This window comes from Amaranthus tricolor, chromosome 15 (genome assembly GCF_026212465.1).
Source record: "Amaranthus tricolor cultivar Red isolate AtriRed21 chromosome 15, ASM2621246v1, whole genome shotgun sequence".
NCBI lineage: Eukaryota > Viridiplantae > Streptophyta > Magnoliopsida > Caryophyllales > Amaranthaceae > Amaranthus > Amaranthus tricolor.
In genome coordinates, this window is record NC_080061.1 from 8,868,219 (window position 1) to 8,889,699 (window position 21,481).

Sequence of the window (21,481 nt, forward strand, 5' to 3'; positions counted from 1 at the left end):
TATGGTTTGGGTGTAAAGGGTTATAGGGTATGGTGTGAGAAGTCTAAAAGGATCATTACTTCTAGGGATGTAGTTTTTGATGAAAATGCATTGGTTGCTTCTATTGTGGAGAATACTCTTACTAACACTGCAGGTACATCCGATGACATACTAGTGGAGGTGGAGCCTCCAAATATTGATGAAACAAATGATGATGCTCAACATGAAAAAGAAACCATTTTTCCCTCTCAAAGAGAAAAGAGGAGAATTATACCTCAAAGAAGATACATAGAGGAGTGTGACTATGTGGCTTATACACTCACTATTGCTAGTGAAGTGGAGAGTGTGAATGATCCAAATTCTTACAAGGAGGCTATGGCCTCAAACGACTCAAGTAAGTGGCTAGTAGCTATGAAGCAAGATATTGAGTCTCTTGCAAAGAACAAGACTTGGAAATCATTGAAGCACCTAGAAACAAGAAAATTGTGGGGTGTAAATGGGTATTCAAGAAGAAAGAGGGATCAACTAGCACAAGCGCTCCGGTATACAAGGCAAGAGTTGTGGCATAGGGATTCACTCAAGTTGAAGGAATTGATTTTCATGAGGTTTTCTCACCGGATGTGAAGCATTCTTCCATTAGAACCTTGTTGGCTATTGTGGCTATGGAAGGTCTTGAGTTACATCAATTGGATGTGAAGTCCGCTTTCTTACATGGAGAGTTGGAGGAAGAGATCTTTATGAAGCAACCGGAGGGTTTTGAAGTTAAAGGTAAAGAAATTCATGTGTGCCGTTTGAAGAAGTCATTGTATGGGCTAAAACAATTGCCTAGGCAATGGTACAAGAAATTTGATTCGTTTATACTTTCACATGATTTTACAAGGAGCTCTTATGATAGTTGCGTCTATCATAAGAAGCTTGATAGTGGGTCTACTATATATTTGATTCTTTATGTTGATGACATGCTTGTAGCATGTAGAGATGTATTTGAGGTGGAGAACTTGAAGGTGTTACTTTCAAGTGAATTCGACATGAAAGATCTTGTCGAAGTCAAGATGATACTTGGAATGGAGATATTGAGGGATAAGGCAAAAGGCATCTTGTACCTTAGTCAAAGGAGGTACATTGAGAAGGTATTAAGAAGATTCTCCATGGGCGATGCAAAGAGTGTGTCTACGCCTCTAGCTTCTCATTTCATGCTATCTAAGAAGCTATGTCCTCAAACAAAGGAAGAAGAAGAACGAATGGATGAAATTCCTTACTCTTGCGCAGTTGGTAGCGTTATGTACGCAATGGTTTGCTCTAGACCCGATATTGCTCAAGCAGTTAGCATGGTGAGCCGATATATTTCAATTCGGGTAGGGTCATTGGGAAGCGCTAAAGTGGTTGTTGAGGTACTTGAAGGCAACCTCAAATGTTTGTCTCAAGTTTGGGAAAAGTTCAAGTGGGTTAGTTGGTTATTGTGATTCAGACTATGCGGGTGACTTAGATACTAGAAAGTCTACCTCGGGAAATGTTTTTACATTGGGTGGAACACGGTGAGTTGGCAATCATCGCTCCAAAGTGTTGTCGCCATGTCCACCACCGAAGCGGAATATATAGCTATCGCCGAGTATTCAAAGAGGCAAAGTGGCTTAAAGGGTTGGTTGGTGAGATGTGCCCTGAGATGAGCTTGGTGCGTGTTCATTGTGATAGTGAAAGTGCCATTCATTTGGCAAGGAATCAAAACACTTTTCATCGAAGAACCAAGCACATCGACATCAAATATAACTTCCTCCGAGATGAAGTTGAGCACAAGAGAGTACGCTTAGCAAAAATAAGCACCAATGATAATCCGGCTGACATGATGACGAAGTCGTTGCCAACTGACAAGTTCACTCTATGTGTGAACTTGATTGGTTTAGAAACTTGCTTGATGTGAAGCCCCTAGGGGGCATTTGTGTGGTGTGTTACTTGTTTGATTGTTTGTAGTGTGGTGCTGGAGTGTCTTGGAGGAAATGTGTGATCTTGGTGAACTCAAGTCAAGGTGGAGATTGTTGGAGTTTTGGTGTGACTTTGAGTACACCAATGGTGTATGATGAGTTTGGTATTGTGTGGATGTGTGTATGTGTGTGTATGATGATGTGGGAGTCATTTTGGGGTCTCTGATGAGCCGCTCGACCCACCTGAAGCATGCTCAACCCCAGCCAGTTGGCTCGACCAAGTCAGTAGCTATTTTGATCTGTCGCTCGACTGAAAAGCAAGCCGTTCGACCAAGGCCATTTCGCTCTACCGGTCGAGCAGGAGTCCAGAAAGCACTTTGTGTTCTTGCGCGATAAGTATTACGGGAATGTTTTAGTTTGGGCCTTTACCCATGGTACACAGTTACTACTATAAATAGGAGCCTCATACACTCGTTTCTAAGGGGATTCTAAACCCTAGCCAAACACAAACCCATCTCCTTTATCTTCTCCAAGTGTAATACTCCATTGTAAGAGTTCTTGAGAACTCCATTGTTATTCACATAATCAAGCACGCTAACCACCACCAAGAACGTCGCCCACATTGGGGTGAATCTCGTAAATCTTGTGTCTTTTGTTTTGCTTTCTTTCTTATTGTTTCTCATTGTTTATTATTGAAGATTGTTGTTTACTTGCATTGAACACCCATGCCATTAGTCCTGGGCGTTTTCTAGGGATAAAGTTTGAAACTTTAGGCCCTTGTCTGTTGGTTTTATCAAAATTATTTAATCTTTTAAGTTTGCACTGTAATCTCAAAAAAGCGAATAAGAAGATTAAACAGAAGCAAAAGAAGTTTAATTTTCTATTTACAAGATTTTATCTTATTTATTTTCCTAATTAATACTTATTTACAAACACATTCTTAATCTTATCTACATATTGTACGTATAATCCATTTATTTTTTTTTATCATAATTAAGTCATATCAAACTCAAAGTGATCCGAAACTATAGTATATCAAAATAATTATTTTAGAATTGTTGTTCTTGTAGCATAGGTGAAGCTACATTGAGGTCTGAAGAGGCTTTGTCCCCCTCCTTATTAATATAATATATAGTTTAAAGAGTAGAACTGCAATTTAATAGTTAGAATAACATATTTGTAATCTAACATTAAGGAATTAATCCTAATTTAAACTGTTACTTTTTATAGACTAATAAATTGACATTATAATGTCATTACTTTTTATCTTTCATAATTATACAATCATCTTATTTAGTGTGTGTTTATAATTTTGCTATCTTAATTATAATAGTGTTTTTCTAGAGACTTATTAGGCAAATATATGTAGTTAAAAACACTTAGTTTTTTTTTCAAAAGGCATAACTATAGAAAAACTTCAACTACATTTGTTAAATATAATGTTTACTATAATTCAAGTTTATTTTAGTCTAAACAATTTAAAAATATTTTATAATTTAATTAGTTTTTATATAATAAAAAATATGTTAATATGTGGACAATTTAACCCCTATAATTCAAAATCCAAGCTTTCCGATGTTGACTTGTATCGATTAAAAGGCAAAACATGTGCGTGTGGAACCACATTATTATCACACAGACTCACAAACTCGCATGTTTCAACTACAGTACTGATTGCACTTTTGCGTTAAATAGCGACTCATATTCGTAAAAAGTAATTGATTTGGCAGATAAATTATTTACCATTAATAGATAAGTAAAATATATTTATTATGAGTAGTTGAATACTATAATTTAGTATTATTGAGTAGTTTATTCAGTGAGTAAATGTAATTAAACTCTTAAATACTCCCTCATGATCTAATTATATGATTTATTAAGTTTTTTTTGCAATAATTTGTTGTGATGGAATATTTTGTACTTTTAGTTAGTATTTTATTTTTGATTTACAAGTTAAAATATAGTCGAATTGGATAATATATAAATCGTGCTAATATAAATTTAATAATATCAATTTTGATCAAGCACAATTCATAATATAAATGCGTGAAATAGTAAATATGTAAATATGCAAAGTTAAATAGTAAATTTAATTAAAATAAAAGAGAATAACTTACATTGTCGTTAAATATTGAGGAAAAGATTTGAATGGAGTTTACAAGTCAGGCGTTAAGTCTCTATTCCACACGTTAAGTTGTAACTTTTTACGTGAGCGGTGAGATGGTAACTAACCTTCTGTTTGTTTCAACGTCTTTGTGAAAGACTTCTGTTAGACTTAACTCATTAAAATTTAATTAAATTAAAAATAATAATGTGCTTATCAGATTAGAGAAGATTTTTCAAAGAAATCGTCTCTCACAAGAATTTGTGCTTTTTTTTTTTTTACTTGAGACAGTCATCGTGTATGAGGTTGCCAAGTTACGTTTTGCAATTGAATTAAATTTAGATTAACTTTTTTTTAGGATTTACTTCTTCTATTTTTTTTTAAGTTGTTCTCATAAGAAAAATAAAGTTAGTGGAAAAATATGAGGACTATAACTATTATAAAATATTTGTTAATTAAAGTTAGTGAGAAATATGTACGTGAGGACCATAAAATACAAAATATTAAAATAAAGTTGGTGGAAAATATATTAAGACTACAAATATTGATAAAATATTAAAATGAAGATTAATAAGGTTAATTATATCTAAAACTCGTAATATAAATAAAAAGATTCTTTAAGATAACAAATAAAACAACAAATAGATAAACAATGGAAAAAATCTCATACGAATTACAGAATATTTATGATTGAAATAAATTAAAGTCACTGCTTTTCTTTAATCTATTTAAGAATATATTTGTTTTTGATTTAACTACTCAATTTATCTTTAACTAATACTAGGGGTGTTTAAAAAAAACCTGACCTGTTTGACCTGATCCGCATCCTAAATGGCGGGTTAATTTTTAAAAAAATGATATATACCCGTCGGATCATAATATTTTTAACTTTGTATTTCTAAAAATATATAGAGTCGGGTACCTGTCGATCTGTTATATTAAAGAAAAATTTATATTTCTAAAAATAGCAATGCTTCTTAGCATGTTACTAAGTAAATATATAAATAATATTTTTTTACATTGCAAAAATTTTTAACTTTGTATATATATAGTGTTAGATCATAATTAAACTACTTGCTAGTTAGGTATAATAAATCAGAATTAAAATTAATAATATTAATTTTTAAGCATGACTAAGCTAACAGTAATAACATACCAATTAGTATTACCAACCCAAAAACTGATAAAAAAAAGGGAAATTATCAATGGTGCCCTTGTAGTTTTGAAAAATTACAATGGTACCCAACTGCATTTCAGTGGTACTCCCCAATTTTATGGTAATTACAACCGTGACATTAATGATGTTGTTTCCGTTAAATGTCCGTTAACTTTTGAAATTAACTTAACCATGGTTAGTTTGTAATTGTTTAAATACCCAGCATCCATTCAAACACACGATCTTCTTCTTCTCTTTTCCATCTCCTCTTCCTTCTCTGCTTCCATGGCTGCTTCCTCAAGGATCTCATCAGTCTGCGGTAAGGTGTATTCGGGTAATACCAAAAGACGACATGGAAGCCCTAACGTTAATTCCATTGAAGTTGGTGATAGCTGGGTAAGGTTGAAGAAGTGTAACTGTGACCCAACAAAATTCTATGATATTAGGGTTTCGGGTTCAATTAACAATCTGGGAAGAATATACTACAAATGTATGTCGTGCCAAGCATTTGAATGGGGTTTTGATGCTGATTTGAAGGAAAACATTGATGAACCTACACCTGCAGAGGGAGAAGGTGCTGCACCTCTAATGTCGAATGGCGAACAATTTAATGAACTGAAAGCAACTGTTGAAGGGCTGTCCAAGAAGGTTGATAGCTTACTTAAGGTTCTGGTTTTCATGAAATCTGTTGTAATGTTATACCTATTATTGGTCTTTCTTGCGATTGTAAAGTAAGATTGTAAGCGTTGTATTGGTTTCCTTATATGTAAGTTTAGGTATTGTGTTGGTTCTTGCCTTGTAAAAGTAATGTTGTATTGTTCGTTATGAAAAAATTGGAATTAGATCAATTTGCAATTCGAAGTTGCTGCTGTTCATCCAACATCATACATAATTAATACAATCTGAAATACATTCATACATAATTTGCATCCATAATCATCCATTAGTTATACAAAAAGAGGATTAATCAACTGTTCATCAATTAGGTATACAAAATAGGATTAATGTATTGTTCATCCATAAGAAGTCAGAAGTTAAGTAATTACATTACACAAATACTAATCATTTTGCTTTGCTCTTTCCCTTGCACTTCAAACTTGAAGAATCATTAGTCTTTGCTGCTGCTGCCTTCTGTTTTTTTGTTGCCCCTCCCTTGCAGCTGGACTTGTTGTGACCAAAATCCCCACACTTCCCAAATTTAATTGTCTTGCTCCTCTTTGCCTTCCTCTCTTCATCATCACCTCTCTTTCGATTCCTACAAGGCCTACCAACACCTCTTTTCAGCACAGGAGGTAGTATTGCAGGGTGTTCAGTTGCTGGCCACTTACCCTGATCAGGGATAGGTTTAATGCTGTGATGATAGGTCAACTTATATTTCTCTACTGAATACCAATCATCAACCAAGGATTGTGGATCAAGACCTTCATGAAGTATCGCTCTCATTGCATGCCTACATGGTATCCCAGTGAGTTGCCAGACATTGCAATGGCATGTGCGTTGGTTTAAACTGACAGCCACAGTTGATTTGCCCTCCACCACCTCATACTCACCTGGACTAGACATGAAAGCCCTGCAAGACCTACTCTCATTGCACAATACTTGAACTCTCTTAGCAATATTTGGACACAGCCTCTCCCATTCTTCACACTTTTGCCTCCTTGTTGCTAACCTAACCATTATTACTCTCCTAATTCCCTCTAACAAACTTAACACTGGCTTGCACCTGTCAGTTCCTAGGGTGGCATTAAAGCTTTCCACAAAATTTGTTGTGTTAACATCACACTTCAATTCAGGGTCAAATCTATGTTTTGTTGTGTTAACATCACACTTCAATTGGTTGTGGCATCTCAACACCATATCTGGACCACAAGAGCTCATTCAAGGCCTTACCTGGTATATCATTATTAGCCCTTATGTCCTCAAGTAAGGCATGGCATGCCCACTTCACTGTTACCATAGGGTTTTTGGTCTCTAACCCCAAGCATGTGTGTTCAGCATTTTGAATTTTCTTGATAGCCCATGTGACACCATCAGGCAGCCTAGAAGCATGCAACCGCCACTCACATTTTGCTTCACTACAACTAATTGTGTATCTAACTCTATCTGCTTTATCAACAATCACTGAAAAACCAGATTGTATGCAATAATCCCTAATAACATCCCTCAAATGTTGCTTATCTGTAAACAATTGCCACTCCTTAATGACAATATTCCCAAAACCTTTGTCCTTGTACAACTCCCCATTCTTATAAAACTTAGTCAAATAATTATCAAAGTCATCACAGTCATCATCCCAAATTGGTCCTTCAAATGGATCAAAATTATCTGCATCAACATCCTCTACCTCAGCCTCTTTATCACTATGAACCAAAGACACAATATCACTCTCAGAACTATCAACCAAAGATTCATCATCACTCTCACTGACCAATGATTTTGTTCTAGATGTAGCAGCAGCCTCCTTGTTCTATTGCATCAATCTTACAGACTTTCTAATAACTGTCTTCTTAATTCCCTTTCTTCTCATAGTGGTCTTTGGGATTTTTTTTTCTTTGGGGATTTGCTTAAGGTCTTCTTAGCACTGGTCTTTGGGGTTTTGTTTGGAGATTTTTTTAATGTCTGCTTTTGTGTTGTCTGTGCTGTAGAACTCTCCACATCAACATCATCATTCGCTTCATGAGTAAATTCATCACCTTGGTTTATCTCATTCAGTAACTCGGCATTTTCAATGATAACATCATTGATGTTGCCAGGGGATGGTGGGTTTATCTCAGCATGTCTTCTACTCCTTCTCAAAACAGGCAACTTGGGCCTAAACTCAGTCTTTGGTGGTTTCAAGCCCTTGGGCTTCACAATCTGCAGTGGGGTTGGAATGGGGTACACTTCTATATCAAAATCACTATCAAGATCCATATCATCTTCAATAGCATGTTCCTTTTCAAGTACAGGTTCCTCCTCACAGGGCACATCATCAACAGGTTTTTTCTCAGGTATAACAGGAGTTGGAATGGGGTCCACATCATCCTCAACACTCACCACAGGCGGCTCTTCAAAAGGTTGACTTGGAGTTGGAATTATCAAAACAACATCATCATCATCTTCATCAACAAGTTGTGCAGGGATTTCATTGGATCTCACCTCTTTCTTCTGTGCATTCTCCTTTAAGGTTTCCCTAAGCCTCCTAGCATTATCTAACAGGGCATTAGGTTTAGAATCCCCTACATGGATGCAAATACTGTCCTTGCCCATATTTCTACTGAACATCTCCAGCAATGCTTTATCATCAACTAGTTCAACATGCTTCTTTTTGTATACATAACTAAAACTGGGATGTTCAGGGGTCAAATGTTCCTCCCTCTCAGCCTTATCCCAATAATCAATAATCATGTCTAGCATGTTAACTAGGTCGACATCATCAACAAAAACTTCTGTCTCTGTACCCTTGTACAAAAATTTCAACACCACACTATCATCCTTTTACAATCTGTTAACACCAAAAAAATAAAAAAACTTAAACATAAACGACATCAATCATAGAATTCCAAACAAATACAGAATTCAAAAAAGCCCTAAATTTTAGGGCATTTCCGTTTAAAAAAACGACTCAGAATACCTTTAAACCACAAAATTCAACAACAAAGCCTAAAGATCGAAACATTTAGGACGAGAAAATAAAAAAAAGCGACATTTTACTTGAAATTTAGAGTAATAACTGAAACAACCAAACATCTTGCATGTAAAGAAAAAAATGAGGAAAGAAAGAACAGGGAACTTACAAACGTCAACGAAAGCAGGAATGAGAAAAATGCAGCTTCAACAATGGCGTGATCAACGGAGGGAGATGATGATGAACACAGAGTGAAGCAAGTACGGGTTAGGAGGGAAAACGAAGAGGTAAGCAAATGAATCACAGACAAACCATGGTTGGTATTTAATGACAGTTAACGGAAAAAACATCATTAATGTCACGGTTTTAATTACCATATAATTGGGGGTACCACTAAAATGCAGTTGGGTACCAATGTAATTTTGCAAAACTACAAGGGCACCATTGATAATTTCCCTAAAAAAAAAATTAAAACCCAACAGTACAATGTAACATACCCACTAACAGTATGCAGTAGTTAACACTTGAGTTAGGGATGTTCTACTCTTTGATTTAATACTCCGTAGTTCTTATACCGTCACTCCTCCCTCAGTGCCTCTTCATTTCATACATTTTTATCATTTATTTTTCAAGTCTAGTTTTTTTTAATTTAAATTCTCAACAAAATGCATGCTTTTGCTGTATTAAATAAAATTGTGCCACAAGGTCTTATTGCGTTACTGTCTAATATATTAGAATTATGCCCAAAAATTTTTATAGATTAACACAATTATGACCCGGTACCCAATATCCGGGTAATATTTAGCTTGAATATGTACATATGTGATATATTTATTATTTGGAAGAGTAATTTTTTACAAAATTTTGATGAAATTTTATTATTAATTTTTGTAATACTTTCATTTACAATACTCTTTGAAAAATGAAATAGTCGATAAAAACCCAATTATTTAATCAAGGTTAACTTAACAAACGAAGATCTAAAGTCAAGGATGATAGAAGAATGTTTCTTCGTGAGCACTGTAATTCGAGAACCAATATTGAGAAACAATGGTGCAAGTGTAAGAAGATGATTCTTGCCATTCGTTTTAGTTTTCAGAACTACCGAGATAAATTCGGCAACTCTTAGCTCTATTCTAGGCTAGGATTATGCTAAGGAATATATACTTACTAAACATGATTATATACCATAATTACATAGTCAAAGAATATTTGTGGGATATATTCTAACACTCCTCCGCAATCGTAGCGGGAGCATTACGGATGCTTAGACTGTTACGGAAGTCGTCAAACAAAATCCGTGGAAGACCCTTCCTAAAAATGTCTGCAATTTGATAACGAGAGGGAACATGTAACACTCTTACTTCGCCTTTAGCGACCTTTTCTCGTACGAAATGAATATCCATCTCAATATGTTTTGTACGTTGATGTTGTATGGGATTGCCAGAAAGGTAGATGGCACTCACATTATCACAATAAACAATGGTCGCTTTATGAATAGGAAAATGAAGCTCAAGCAATAAATTTCTAAGCCAACAAGAATCATATACTACGTTAGCAACCCCACGATATTCGGCCTCTGCACTTGATTTAGATATAGTGGGCTGCCGTTTAGAAGACCAGGAGATCAAATTTTCACCCAAAAACACACAATAACCGGAAGTAGATCTTCTAGTGTCGGGGCAACCTCCCCAATCCGCATCAGTATAAGCTACGAGGTTGTCAATAGAAGACTTATACAAATGCAAGCCAAAAGATAAAGTACCTTGTAAATAACGCAAGATACGCTTCAGGGCTCCCATATGCGCATTGCGCGGATCATGCATATGAAGGCAAACCTGTTGAACAGCATATGAGATATCTGGTCTAGTAAAAGTCAGATATTGAAGAGCACCAGCAAGACTTCTGTATTTAGTGGGATCTGCATAAGGCTCATCTGGGGAGGCACTAAGCTTTGGTTTTGTGTCAACAGGTGTTAGACAAGGGGTACAGTTAGACATGCCGGCCTTGTCAATGATAGAAGAAGCATACTGTTTCTGAGTTAAGAACATCCCATTATTGTTACGAGTTACAACAATGCCCAAAAAGAAACTTAGAGGACCTAAGTCCTTCATTGCAAATTCAGAGCTCAAGCGATCCATAATATGTGACCTTAGACGGTCAGAGGAAGCTGTAAGAATGATATCATCAACATACAACAGAATATAAGCAGTATCAGATTCGTGCCTATAAATAAACAGAGAATTATCAGAGGTACTGTTAGCAAATCCAATGGAGATGACAAAATCTGCAAACCGCTAATACCAGGCTCGTGGAGTCTGTTTTAGACCATAGAGAGAACCTCGCAATAGACAAACATAGTCAGGGCGACTTTTGTCGCGAAAACCCATGAGCTGATGCATATAAACTGTTTCATTGAGAGAACCATGCAAAAAAGCATTCTTGACATCCAACTGATGGATCGACCAAGAATGTGAAATAACAATGCTTAGAACAGTACGAATAGTGGCCGGTTTTACAACCGGACTGAAAGTCTCATCACAATCCATACCAGGCTGCTGAGTCTTACCATTAGCAACGAGACGAGCCTTGTATCTCTCAAAAGAACCATCTGAATTTCGTTTATGACGAAAAATCCACATAGACCGTATGACGTTCACATTAGGGGGCCGAGGAGCCAAATCCCATGTATGATTATCAATAAGAGCATTAATTTCATCTATCATTGCATTTTTCCAATTAGGGTCATTAATAGCACTAACCGGGTCCTTTGGTATAGGAGATATGGATGTAGTGGTTATTGTGTTGAGGTTGGAAAAATACTTTGGGTTAGGTTTTATAATGCCGTCCTTAGCTCGGGTGGTCATAGGATGAGGAGCGGGGTTAGGAGGTGTTGTGGTGGCCTGGCTGCTGGTGGTAGCAAACCTGCCGGAGGTGGTAGACAAGAGCTGGGATTGATCCTCACGTCGTGAGGAAGTGAGGATGGGGCTTTCAATCATGGGTTGAAGTAAGGTAGGAGTGTGCTGGGCGTCAGGGGTAGGACAGCCCAGTTCTAAAGGTGAGAGAGTGGAGCCCAATTGAGATGTGGAGATGTTAGGTGAAGCATTTTGCGGCCCATTTGAGAGAATAGGGGATGTGGGCTGGGCTTGCTGATTTGTGTACAAATCAGGAGGGTGATTTAATGGACTTGTATCTAAGAAATTGTAGTCATCATAAATTGGTTTGTGATATTTTGAGAAAGGAAATTTGGTTTCCACAAATTTGACATGCCTACAAATGATGATTTGTCCATTTGTTAAATTATAGCACTTGGAATCACGATGATTTGGCGCGGGGCCAAGGTAGACACATGGACTGGAACGTTCTTGCAATTTGTTTATAGTGGTAGAAGGAAAAAGGGGAAAACATAAACAACCAAAAACACGTAATGCGGAATAATCGGGATTACGTTGGTATAAAAATTTGAGTCGGAGATTTATAATTTAATATTTTAGTGGGAAGAATATTGAGGAGGTAGGTAGCAATTGCTAGAGCATGATGCCAAAAGGAATGGGGCAATGAAGCATGAGCAAGAAGGGTTCGAATTATATTGTTTATTGTTTTAATGTGGCGTTCTGCTTTTCCATTTTGAGGAGAGGTGTGGGGACAAGAGAGGCGAAAGAGCATGCCTTGGTTTTCAAAAAAATTTTTAAGATTACCATTAACATATTCAGTGCCATTGTCACATTGAAAAGTCTTAATGTTACGTTCAAATTGCGTTTGGACAATTTTGTGGAAAGATTGAAAAAGATGTTTGACCTGTGATTTTTTTGAAATTGGATAAGTCCATAAGAATTTGCTATAATCATCAAGAAATAAGATATAATAACAATGACCAGATGAACTAATAATAGGAGAAGTCCAAAGGTCACTGTGAATAATATCGAAAGGAAAAATAGTGTGCGACATTGATTTATTAAAAGGAAGTTTAACGTGTTTCCCTAAAGGACACGAAGAACAAAAAGAAGTACAAGCCTTATTACATTCAATAAATTTTTGATTAGCTAAAGATCTAAGTACAACATCGCCAGGGTGTCCTAATCGATTATGCCAAAGATCGGAAGAAAGAGCAGTAAAATTTGAATGTTAGACTGGAGAGGTGGCTTGACTGGAAGAAATGATTGGATAAAGGTCACCGGAACTGTCACATCTTATTAGTTGGGCTCCCGTCTGTAAATCATTCACAGAAAAACCATAAGGGTCAAAAGAAATAGAAACCATATTGTCAGTTGTGAATTTTCGTACGGAGATTAAGTTCTTTATTATTTTGGGAGCATGCAAAACATGGTTTAAAGTGAAGGGAGGGTACGGATAAGGCAAAGCAGCACTACCATGACCAATAATTGGAACTAAATTACCATTACCAACAATAATATTATGATTTTTAATGCTCGAATTGACATAAGTGGAGAGAATACCTTGGTCGGCCGTCATATGAGATGTTGCACCAGTGTCCATATAATAATTCGGATCCGGGCGGTTGATGATAGCTAGCATTTGCATTGCAGCTTCAATGTGCGTGGGTGTTGGATTCGGACCCATGTCAGCAGCACAGTAGGATTGTGGAGATGGACCCAATATTCCAGGCCCATTTGAACGTGGCCCAGTTGATGAGGCAGTAGGCCTAGGTGCCCAAGGCTGTGTTGGATATGGGCAGGGAGGAGCGGGCCATTGGGCTTGCCACTGAGTCCAAGGTGCTGACCAGGAGTATGGTCTTTGCCAAGGTTGACCATTGAAATTATTTTGGTGTTGGGCCGGCCCACTAAAATTTCGAGCAGCTTTATTAAAAGGCTTGGAAGGCTTTTTCTTGTTCTTGTTGTTCGTGTTATAACGAGAAGCAGAGGAGTCTGAGTGGTTCTTACCGGTGGTAGAGACAAGAGCAGTGGGTGAACGACCATTGGATCCACCTTCCTTGGCTAATCGATTTTTGATGGTACGTTCAGCTAATTTAAGACGAGATCGGCATGATTCAAAGGAAGGCAAGGGTTCCTGATTTTGGATGAAGTCCACCGTACCGGCGTATGCTTCGGGTAATCCGGCAGTAAGTTTAAGAATAAGACGGGTATCGGGAATCGGAGCATCAACATCCGCAAGACGATCAGCGAGGGATTTGATGTGATTGCAATAGCCGTCAATGGATGAGAAATTCTCGAAATCAAGGTCAGCGAGTTCTTGTTCGAGATGGGAGGCTCTAGATGCTTTGTTATCTTGAAACATAGACTCGAGACGAGCCCAAGCACTTTGAGCAGTATCATCTTTGAGAAGGATAGCAGTGAGAAGGTCAGGAGAAATGGAACCGTAGATCCAATTGAGGACTGCAGCATCAAGACGTTTCCAATAGACCAAATCTGCCGATTTCAAATTCTCATATGCACCGAGTTCCGTGGCGTCAGTTGGAGGTATGATGTGATTCGTAAGGTCGTGAACCCTACAAAGAACTTTGAAGAGGGCGGCCCAAGAGTGATACATTCCGGCGGTGTCCAAGGTAATCGGAATAAGGGATTTGACATTTGTGATGGCAAATGCAGGGTGGTATTTTGGAGTGTCGACCATTGAAGTATTGCAGCGGAAGAAGATGAATATGATGAGGAAGAAGAAGAAGTTTTGGCCGTGAGGATCGTAGAGTACTATGATACCATGTAAGAAGATGATTCTTGCCATTCGTTTTAGTTTTCAGAAATAATATACAAAAACTACCGAGATAAATTCGGCAACTCTTAGCTCTATTCTAGGCTAGGATTATGCTAAGGAATATATACTTACTAAACATGATTATATACCATAATTACATAGTCAAAGAATATTTGTGGGATATATTCTAACAGCAAGAATGATAAAGAAAATCATATACACCATTCAGCGAGTTTACTCAATATGTGCTACGTCTTGTGAGGTTAATACAAAAGAGTTCAACAAACTCTTAAGAGGATGTTAATAGAGTAGGAGAAATCTCTTAGAGCTAATTTGTTATGCTTAGTTTTTTTTTAAAAAAATATAGTTAATCTGAAGCTAATAAGGGTTATTTATAATAAAGAAGTAATTAGGAAGTGTTTTGATGAAGAACAAGATACAAAACACAAAAGAGAACAGAGCAACAAAATCAATGGAGACAATATCACATACAACAAGATTTAATGAGGCATCTTAGATACCTCCTCTTCAAACAATATTTAATAACATTAACGACTCAACAATACTTTGATGAACTAAAACCTAACATACTTAAGAACAACTCTCAAGATAAAGATTCAACCTTTAACGGAGATCACCCTTAATCTAATACAAATAAGCTCTTAGGCTTCCCAAACTCCTTTTCCTTGTATTAGCCTTCTCTCTATGTCCGCTAATCTGATTTATGCCTCCTTATAGAGCCCATAATGCACTAGATTAACCCTAGAGCATGTACAAGACATGCCCCCAAGCATAGATTGAAGATCACAAACTCGCGATTGCCTCTATGCTAAGTTGGTCGAACGAGCGCTTGATGTGCTCGGATGATTTCTTAGTTAGTAGCCTTCATCTCTTGGTCAGTTGTGCCTCGTTTAACGCACCTTACTTCCTTCACTCTTCCTAGTTCAAGGCAAGAGCCAAGGCCTTTCTTGAGCGTCTTCTTGCTTTGTCCAGGACACTCAATATCCTCTCCGTTGATCACTTTATGGAGTGATCTAGACCTCAACTCTTTATATTCAAATTGCACACACATCATACTTCTCCAAAGTGTAAGACATGGCATGGACTATGATATGATCAAACCCATCTTCTATACAAAGAGATTTTGGAACTGTCATAATAACAAATCTCCCTCCATAGAGATAGAGGGTTTAACAAATCGTCTCCATAAATATACCTTTTTGAGTCGTCTCTATAAATATTAATCACATACTAATCTATTTTTTTCTTTAGATTTGTTTTTAGATTTGTTACAATAAGACTAAAACTATCGAATTATAACAAATTTTAATCAAATGGTAGCAATTTTAAAAAGACAAAAACAATATAATATTTGTTTAATAATGATTTATGTATATCTGCATATATCGACTATAAATTTGAGATAAGCTTAATTGACAAATTCAATAGAAAATACGCATATTACATTTAATGAGAAGTTGCAAAAATATTTTCCATAATTATCAAATTACAAGATCTCCAACAAACTTAAATTGGTTTCACATGAGAACATTTCTGAAAATTTAACCGCGTACATAAAAGTGCAATTCAACACGAGGAAATAAAAAGTAAGTATACACCCACAAAAGAAAACATTAATCTCGTGGGAAATAATATTATTTGAGAATACTACTACTACTTAACTACTTTTGTGAAATGGACTGATTAGGACACTGTCTAGGATATATCATAGCTTATATCTATATATATGAACTATGAAGTGAGCTTTTCTTTAAATTAAATCTAAACTTATTTCTTGTTCTTATAAATAGTACTATTATTGAGGCAAAAGATTTAGTTCGATTCTCAGATACTTTTCCTTTTTTCTCGGTCTATCTTATCCTATAATTCTAAAAAATAATAATAGCATACCCATTACCTAATAATGGAGCAGTGTGAGAGTGGTTTGCTTAGGTACCCTCTATTGGAAAATTATAATGATGAATTGGAGGTAATTAAGGATTATGGTACTCCAACACAAGGCAAAACCTCCTTTACCAAAACTGTTTTCAATGGCCTTAACGCTCTTTCAGGTTCCTTCTTTCTCTTCTTTTGTTACTTTATACTTCCTCCGTTCTAAAATACTTGCAACTGGTAATATATTTAGCGGAAAAACGTCAATATATACATAGCAATTCGTTTCTGAAGTAATATCACTATCACTATCAGTAGCAAGGCAAAACCTCCATTCTAAAGTAATATTATTGACATAAACAAAATAAGATTTTTATCGTTATTATTTCTTCTATTCCTTCTCCTTTATCTAACTAAGATAAATATATATTTATCTTAAAAATAAAGGATCATTTTCTCTTTTTTTTCTTTTTCCATTCACTTCACAAGTATTTCTTACGTTTGACAAGAAATATTTAGTTCCATACAAGTATGACCTAAGTGAAATAGAATTCTCGATCTTTATCCTTCCTTATAGAACTTTACTGGTTAAATTAGCTGACATACATTTCGACATAGTTATTATTAATTGTTAATTGTTATACTAATTTCTATTTTTTAATAGCTATAATTTTTTTAAAACGCTCTTAAATAAATTAAATTGAAAATTGCAGCTATTTAAATTTAAGAGGTAGTAATAATGAAATTGAACTCTTCGCTCTTGGATGGAGATGTATAGTTCACTTTTGTCCATGTGTTTAAAAGTTTATTACTAATAATATAAATAAACTCAATATGTGTATAATAGTGACTTGGATGGCTTAAAATAAACCTGAGCTTATCTTCTAACTGCAGTCGTCGTCCCCTCTTCGACGTGTTTGTGCTAACACCGAGCTGAGTCCTGAATCTTAATTCGGGTCAATAGTCCAATTAAACTAATTAAACATCTACATTATTTAATACTTAAAATATTTACTTTTAATTATTTAATGTTTTACAAATTAGTTTAAATATTTAAATTTATACTTTAGTTATTAATTAAAACACTCACTTTATTTAGTTATCTCATAGATACGGTACGGTACGTCAATTGCAAGAAAAATAGTTTGAAAACAAACGCGTTGTACGATTATTGGGAATGAATCAAAATTTGATATGGAGTGTGAAATATAAATTGTACTACTAACTAAGTTAAATATAAGTGAAGCCGGTTGATATTATTAATATTAATTATATTGCATAGGGTCGGTTCTGTGAGAGGGCAAGAGGGGCCTTCGCCTTAGGCCCATTTGAAAAAACTAAAATAAGCCTAACTCAAATTCATATTTATTAATCTTGATACTCCTACTCTTTTACTTCCATATAATAATTAGGATTGGACCCACAATTGTTATTTTGTCACGTGCCTCTCAAAAGTCAATACACATGGCCGGCCTTGATAATGTATATAAATTATGTGTACTTTTTATTATATAAAATACTTCCTCCATTCGGAAATACTCGCACCAGATTGTATCATATTATATGGGTAATTATCACAATCAATAAAATGTATAATGAAACGGAGGTAGTTTATGAAAAAATATAGTAACATATTATTTAATATAAAACAAGGTTGTTGAATTCTCTTAACTAATTTTGGCTGCAGGAGTTGGAATACTATCAGTACCATATGCTCTGGCTTCGGGTGGCTGGTTAAGCCTCATTTTAATCTTCATAGTGGCAATAGCAGCATTCTACACAGGCTTACTCATAAAGCGTTGCATGGAAGATGATCCCAGGATTAAATCATACCCAGATATTGGGGAGCGAGCATTTGGGAAAATCGGAAGAACAATCATATCAACATTTATGTGCACAGAGCTATATTTAGTTGTAACAGGCTTTCTAATAATGGAAGGTGATAATCTGCACAATCTATTTCCAGAACTTTCCTTGGAAGCTTCTGGAATAAAAATAGGAGGAAGAGAAAGTTTTGTGTTGATTGTGGCGTTAATCATGCTTCCAACTGTATATTTAGATGATCTTCGTAGTCTGTCGTATATATCTGCAACAGGTGTGATAGCTTCGTTTATAATAATAGCATCAGTTGTACGAGTTGCTACATTTGATGGGATTGGATTTCATTACAAAGGAGAGCTTGTTGTTTGGTCTGGGATTCCTACTGCTGTTAGCTTATACGGCTTTTGCTATTGTGCTCATCCTGTTTTTCCTACCCTATATCACTCCATGGAGAAAAAACATCACTTCTCTAAGGTAAAGTTTTTTCTTTACTTGTTGAATGTTTAGTTGATTCTTTAGTATAATATTATAGGATTTGATAAAGAATTTTGAATATCATTCATCTTTCATTTGAATTTCAATAATAGAATTAAAGTATGAGGGTAACATGTGTTGCATCTACATCTTTTGTTCAAATAACTCTAATTTGAAATATAGAATATATAGCATCTTAACAGAGCTTAATTATTAGCTTAAGTTTTTCCTTGAGTCTGTTTGTTTATAAATTATTATAACCAATTAAATATAGAATTATTCTAATTATATTTTCGACTAATCGAAAAATGGTAAGAATTACTAAACTTAAATAATTAATATTTCATTTAATATTTAAACGTGTCCTTTAATATGTATTTTGTAAGTTCAACAAAAGTTTGAGTATTGCATGCAAGTCTGACTATTACGATTCGAAATCTAATACTCAGGAAGGTTTTGAGCATGTTCAACACATTTGACTATATAGGGCCCTGAAAAACTTAGCGGTGCTTAATATCAAAATTACATAGTATATATTAAGTATTTAAAGATACAAATTTGTCAGAAAATATCATAATTTTTGAAATTACACATAATCTTCAAAAAATAGTTGATTTTTGCTCTGAGCTTGGAGACGTTAACGTATCTAGTTAAACTTTTGAATCAAATATCTTATAGTAAAAGAATTTTAAGATAACTCCCAATCGTCATTTGTTCAAGTATTTGTTGGATTATTTGTTAAGTACATAAAAAAATAAAATAACATTTAAACCGTCTAAAATATATTTATTTATTTATTTATTTATTTTTAAATATAAAATAGGCTAAGAAAAGAAGAAAAAAAAAATAAAATCAAATATAAACCTTACTTAAAAAAAAATAATTTTTACTCCAACTAAGATAAAATGATGGTCTCACACATAATATTATTGTTGTTGCAGGTACTTCTTCTATGTTTCCTATACTCGACAATTGGTTACGCTTTCATGGCAATTATAGGCTACTTAATGTTTGGTCCAAACATAAATCCACAAATAACTCTAAACCTTCCGGCCGGCAAATTATGGTCTAAAATAGCAATTTATACGACATTGGTTAATCCTCTATCAAAATATGCATTAATGTTACAACCCGTTGTAAATGCTACTGAGAGTTGGTTTCCAAAATTTCGAAAAAACATATACTTTAAGATAATAATACGGACATTATTAGTTATTAGTCAAGTTTTAATAGCTTTAATTGTTCCTTTTTTTGGATATTTAATGACTCTTATTGGAGCGTTTTTAAGTCTTAGTGCGTCAATTACTATTCCTTGTTTGTGTTATTTGAAGATTTCGGGCTTTTCTTTTAAAGGTGAGAAATTATTAGTGATTGGTACTATTTTGTTAAGCATAATTATTGCTATTTTTGGTACCTACACTTCTTTAGTACAAATTATAAATGAAACTCTTGTAATTACAAAGTGATTACTATTAACAACATGTTTATGGATGAGATTCAATAAAAAGGAATTGAAATATTTTCAAAAAGTGAAATAATGCGAATTAAGTTGAATAAACTAGAATGAAAAGTAGTGCTTTTGTATGTGAATATTATATTATAATATCTCTTATGATATTGTTTATTCTTAGTCTTTATTTTGTAAATTTTTTTTAGATAACTAGTAATTTCTTAATCTTCAAATATATTGTAATTAGGTCCATAAATAATTTGTTCATACGTTATTCGTCCATACTTCTCACCTTCTTTTTGGCACCATGTCATACAGTGATCACATATCTTTTAAATATTCTCTAAAGGAAACTTCTCAACCACAAATCTTCACTGCAAATTCTCTATAATAAAATAGGATAATAAAAGTAGGCATTATAGATTCGGTAAATAGACATTAATCTTTAATAGATTGGGTTTGAGATATGTCTCTTAAAGAGACGATTTCTCAAAAAACTAGTTGAAATTAATATCAATGATATGCAGCGGCCCACTTCATCTCAATAGGCCCAAATGTCAAATCTCATACCTAGCCAACCAATGCAAAACAATGCTCAAACTACTTCCTTAATTGAGCATTGCCCAATATCCAAAAAGAAACTATTGTGAGAGACTATGACAACCTCAAAACAAAAAGTTCACATTTTTATTTTTTTTTAATTTGTATTAAAATGGCTATTTAGCCCATAAATCTAATGCATCTCTCGAAGAAACCGTCTCTCACAATAATTTTTGATATTCAAAACCGAAGACCAACAGATGCTTGAACAACAAACTCGGGCCTACTCTAAATCCCTTAATCAAAACCCAACAAAAACCTTATGCATACATCGAATTATTGAAATAGATAAGCTAATTTTTTAAAAAAGAGCACGGGATAATACGCAAATCAACTTATTTCAAAAAATAAGCGTCTAATTTCCAAACCTGAGGTTTGGTTCTGAACATGTGCTTAATTTTTTGAAAAGGCAAAGAAGTTGTTAACTGCAAACAGGGCTGTTGACTTTTTTAACCTTGTTCGCAGTCACTAACAAGCCCATTATGCTCAATGATGATCGCAGTTAGTAACTGCGAACAGGGTCAAAAAAGTCAACAGCCCTGTTCCCAGTTATTAACTGCGAACAACTTCTTTGCCTTTTTAAAAAATTAAGCATTGCGAACAGAAACAAATCTCAAGTTTGGAAATTAGACGCTTATTTTTAGAAATAAGTTGATTTTCGTCTTATTTTGTGCTTTTTTTTTTTAATAATTTATCTTATTTATTTTACTTTTCCCCATCTTTTTTACATCAAGCCCAACAATTTTCCTCTCCAACTACTGAAGCCCAACCACTTGAAATTCTTCCTCCTAGCCCAACTCTATCATAT

The 21,481-nt window shown here is 34.8% G+C and overlaps 1 protein-coding gene across 1 annotated transcript; it reads left to right on the top strand.

Moving 5' to 3' along the window:
• The first annotated feature begins 16,204 nt into the window (after positions 1–16,204).
• Positions 16,205–20,152, top strand: LOC130801505 (amino acid transporter AVT1I-like). Its single transcript, XM_057665372.1, has 3 exons — positions 16,205–16,507; positions 18,016–18,623; positions 19,565–20,152. Exons 1-3 carry the CDS (start codon positions 16,360–16,362, stop codon positions 20,087–20,089), a joined length of 1,281 nt encoding a protein of 426 aa, XP_057521355.1. The 5' UTR covers positions 16,205–16,359; the 3' UTR covers positions 20,090–20,152.
• The last annotated feature ends 1,329 nt before the right edge of the window (positions 20,153–21,481 follow it).

Excerpts from the sequence above, each read along its gene's own strand:
- LOC130801505 (XM_057665372.1), top strand. The coding sequence starts at position 16,360 with ATGGAGCAGTGTGAGAGTGGTTTGCTTAGGTACCCTCTATTGGAAAAT. Across the intron at positions 16,508-18,015 it reads TGGCCTTAACGCTCTTTCAG|GAGTTGGAATACTATCAGTA; the intron begins GTTCCTTCTTTC and ends TTTTGGCTGCAG. Across the intron at positions 18,624-19,564 it reads AAAAACATCACTTCTCTAAG|GTACTTCTTCTATGTTTCCT; the intron begins GTAAAGTTTTTT and ends TTGTTGTTGCAG.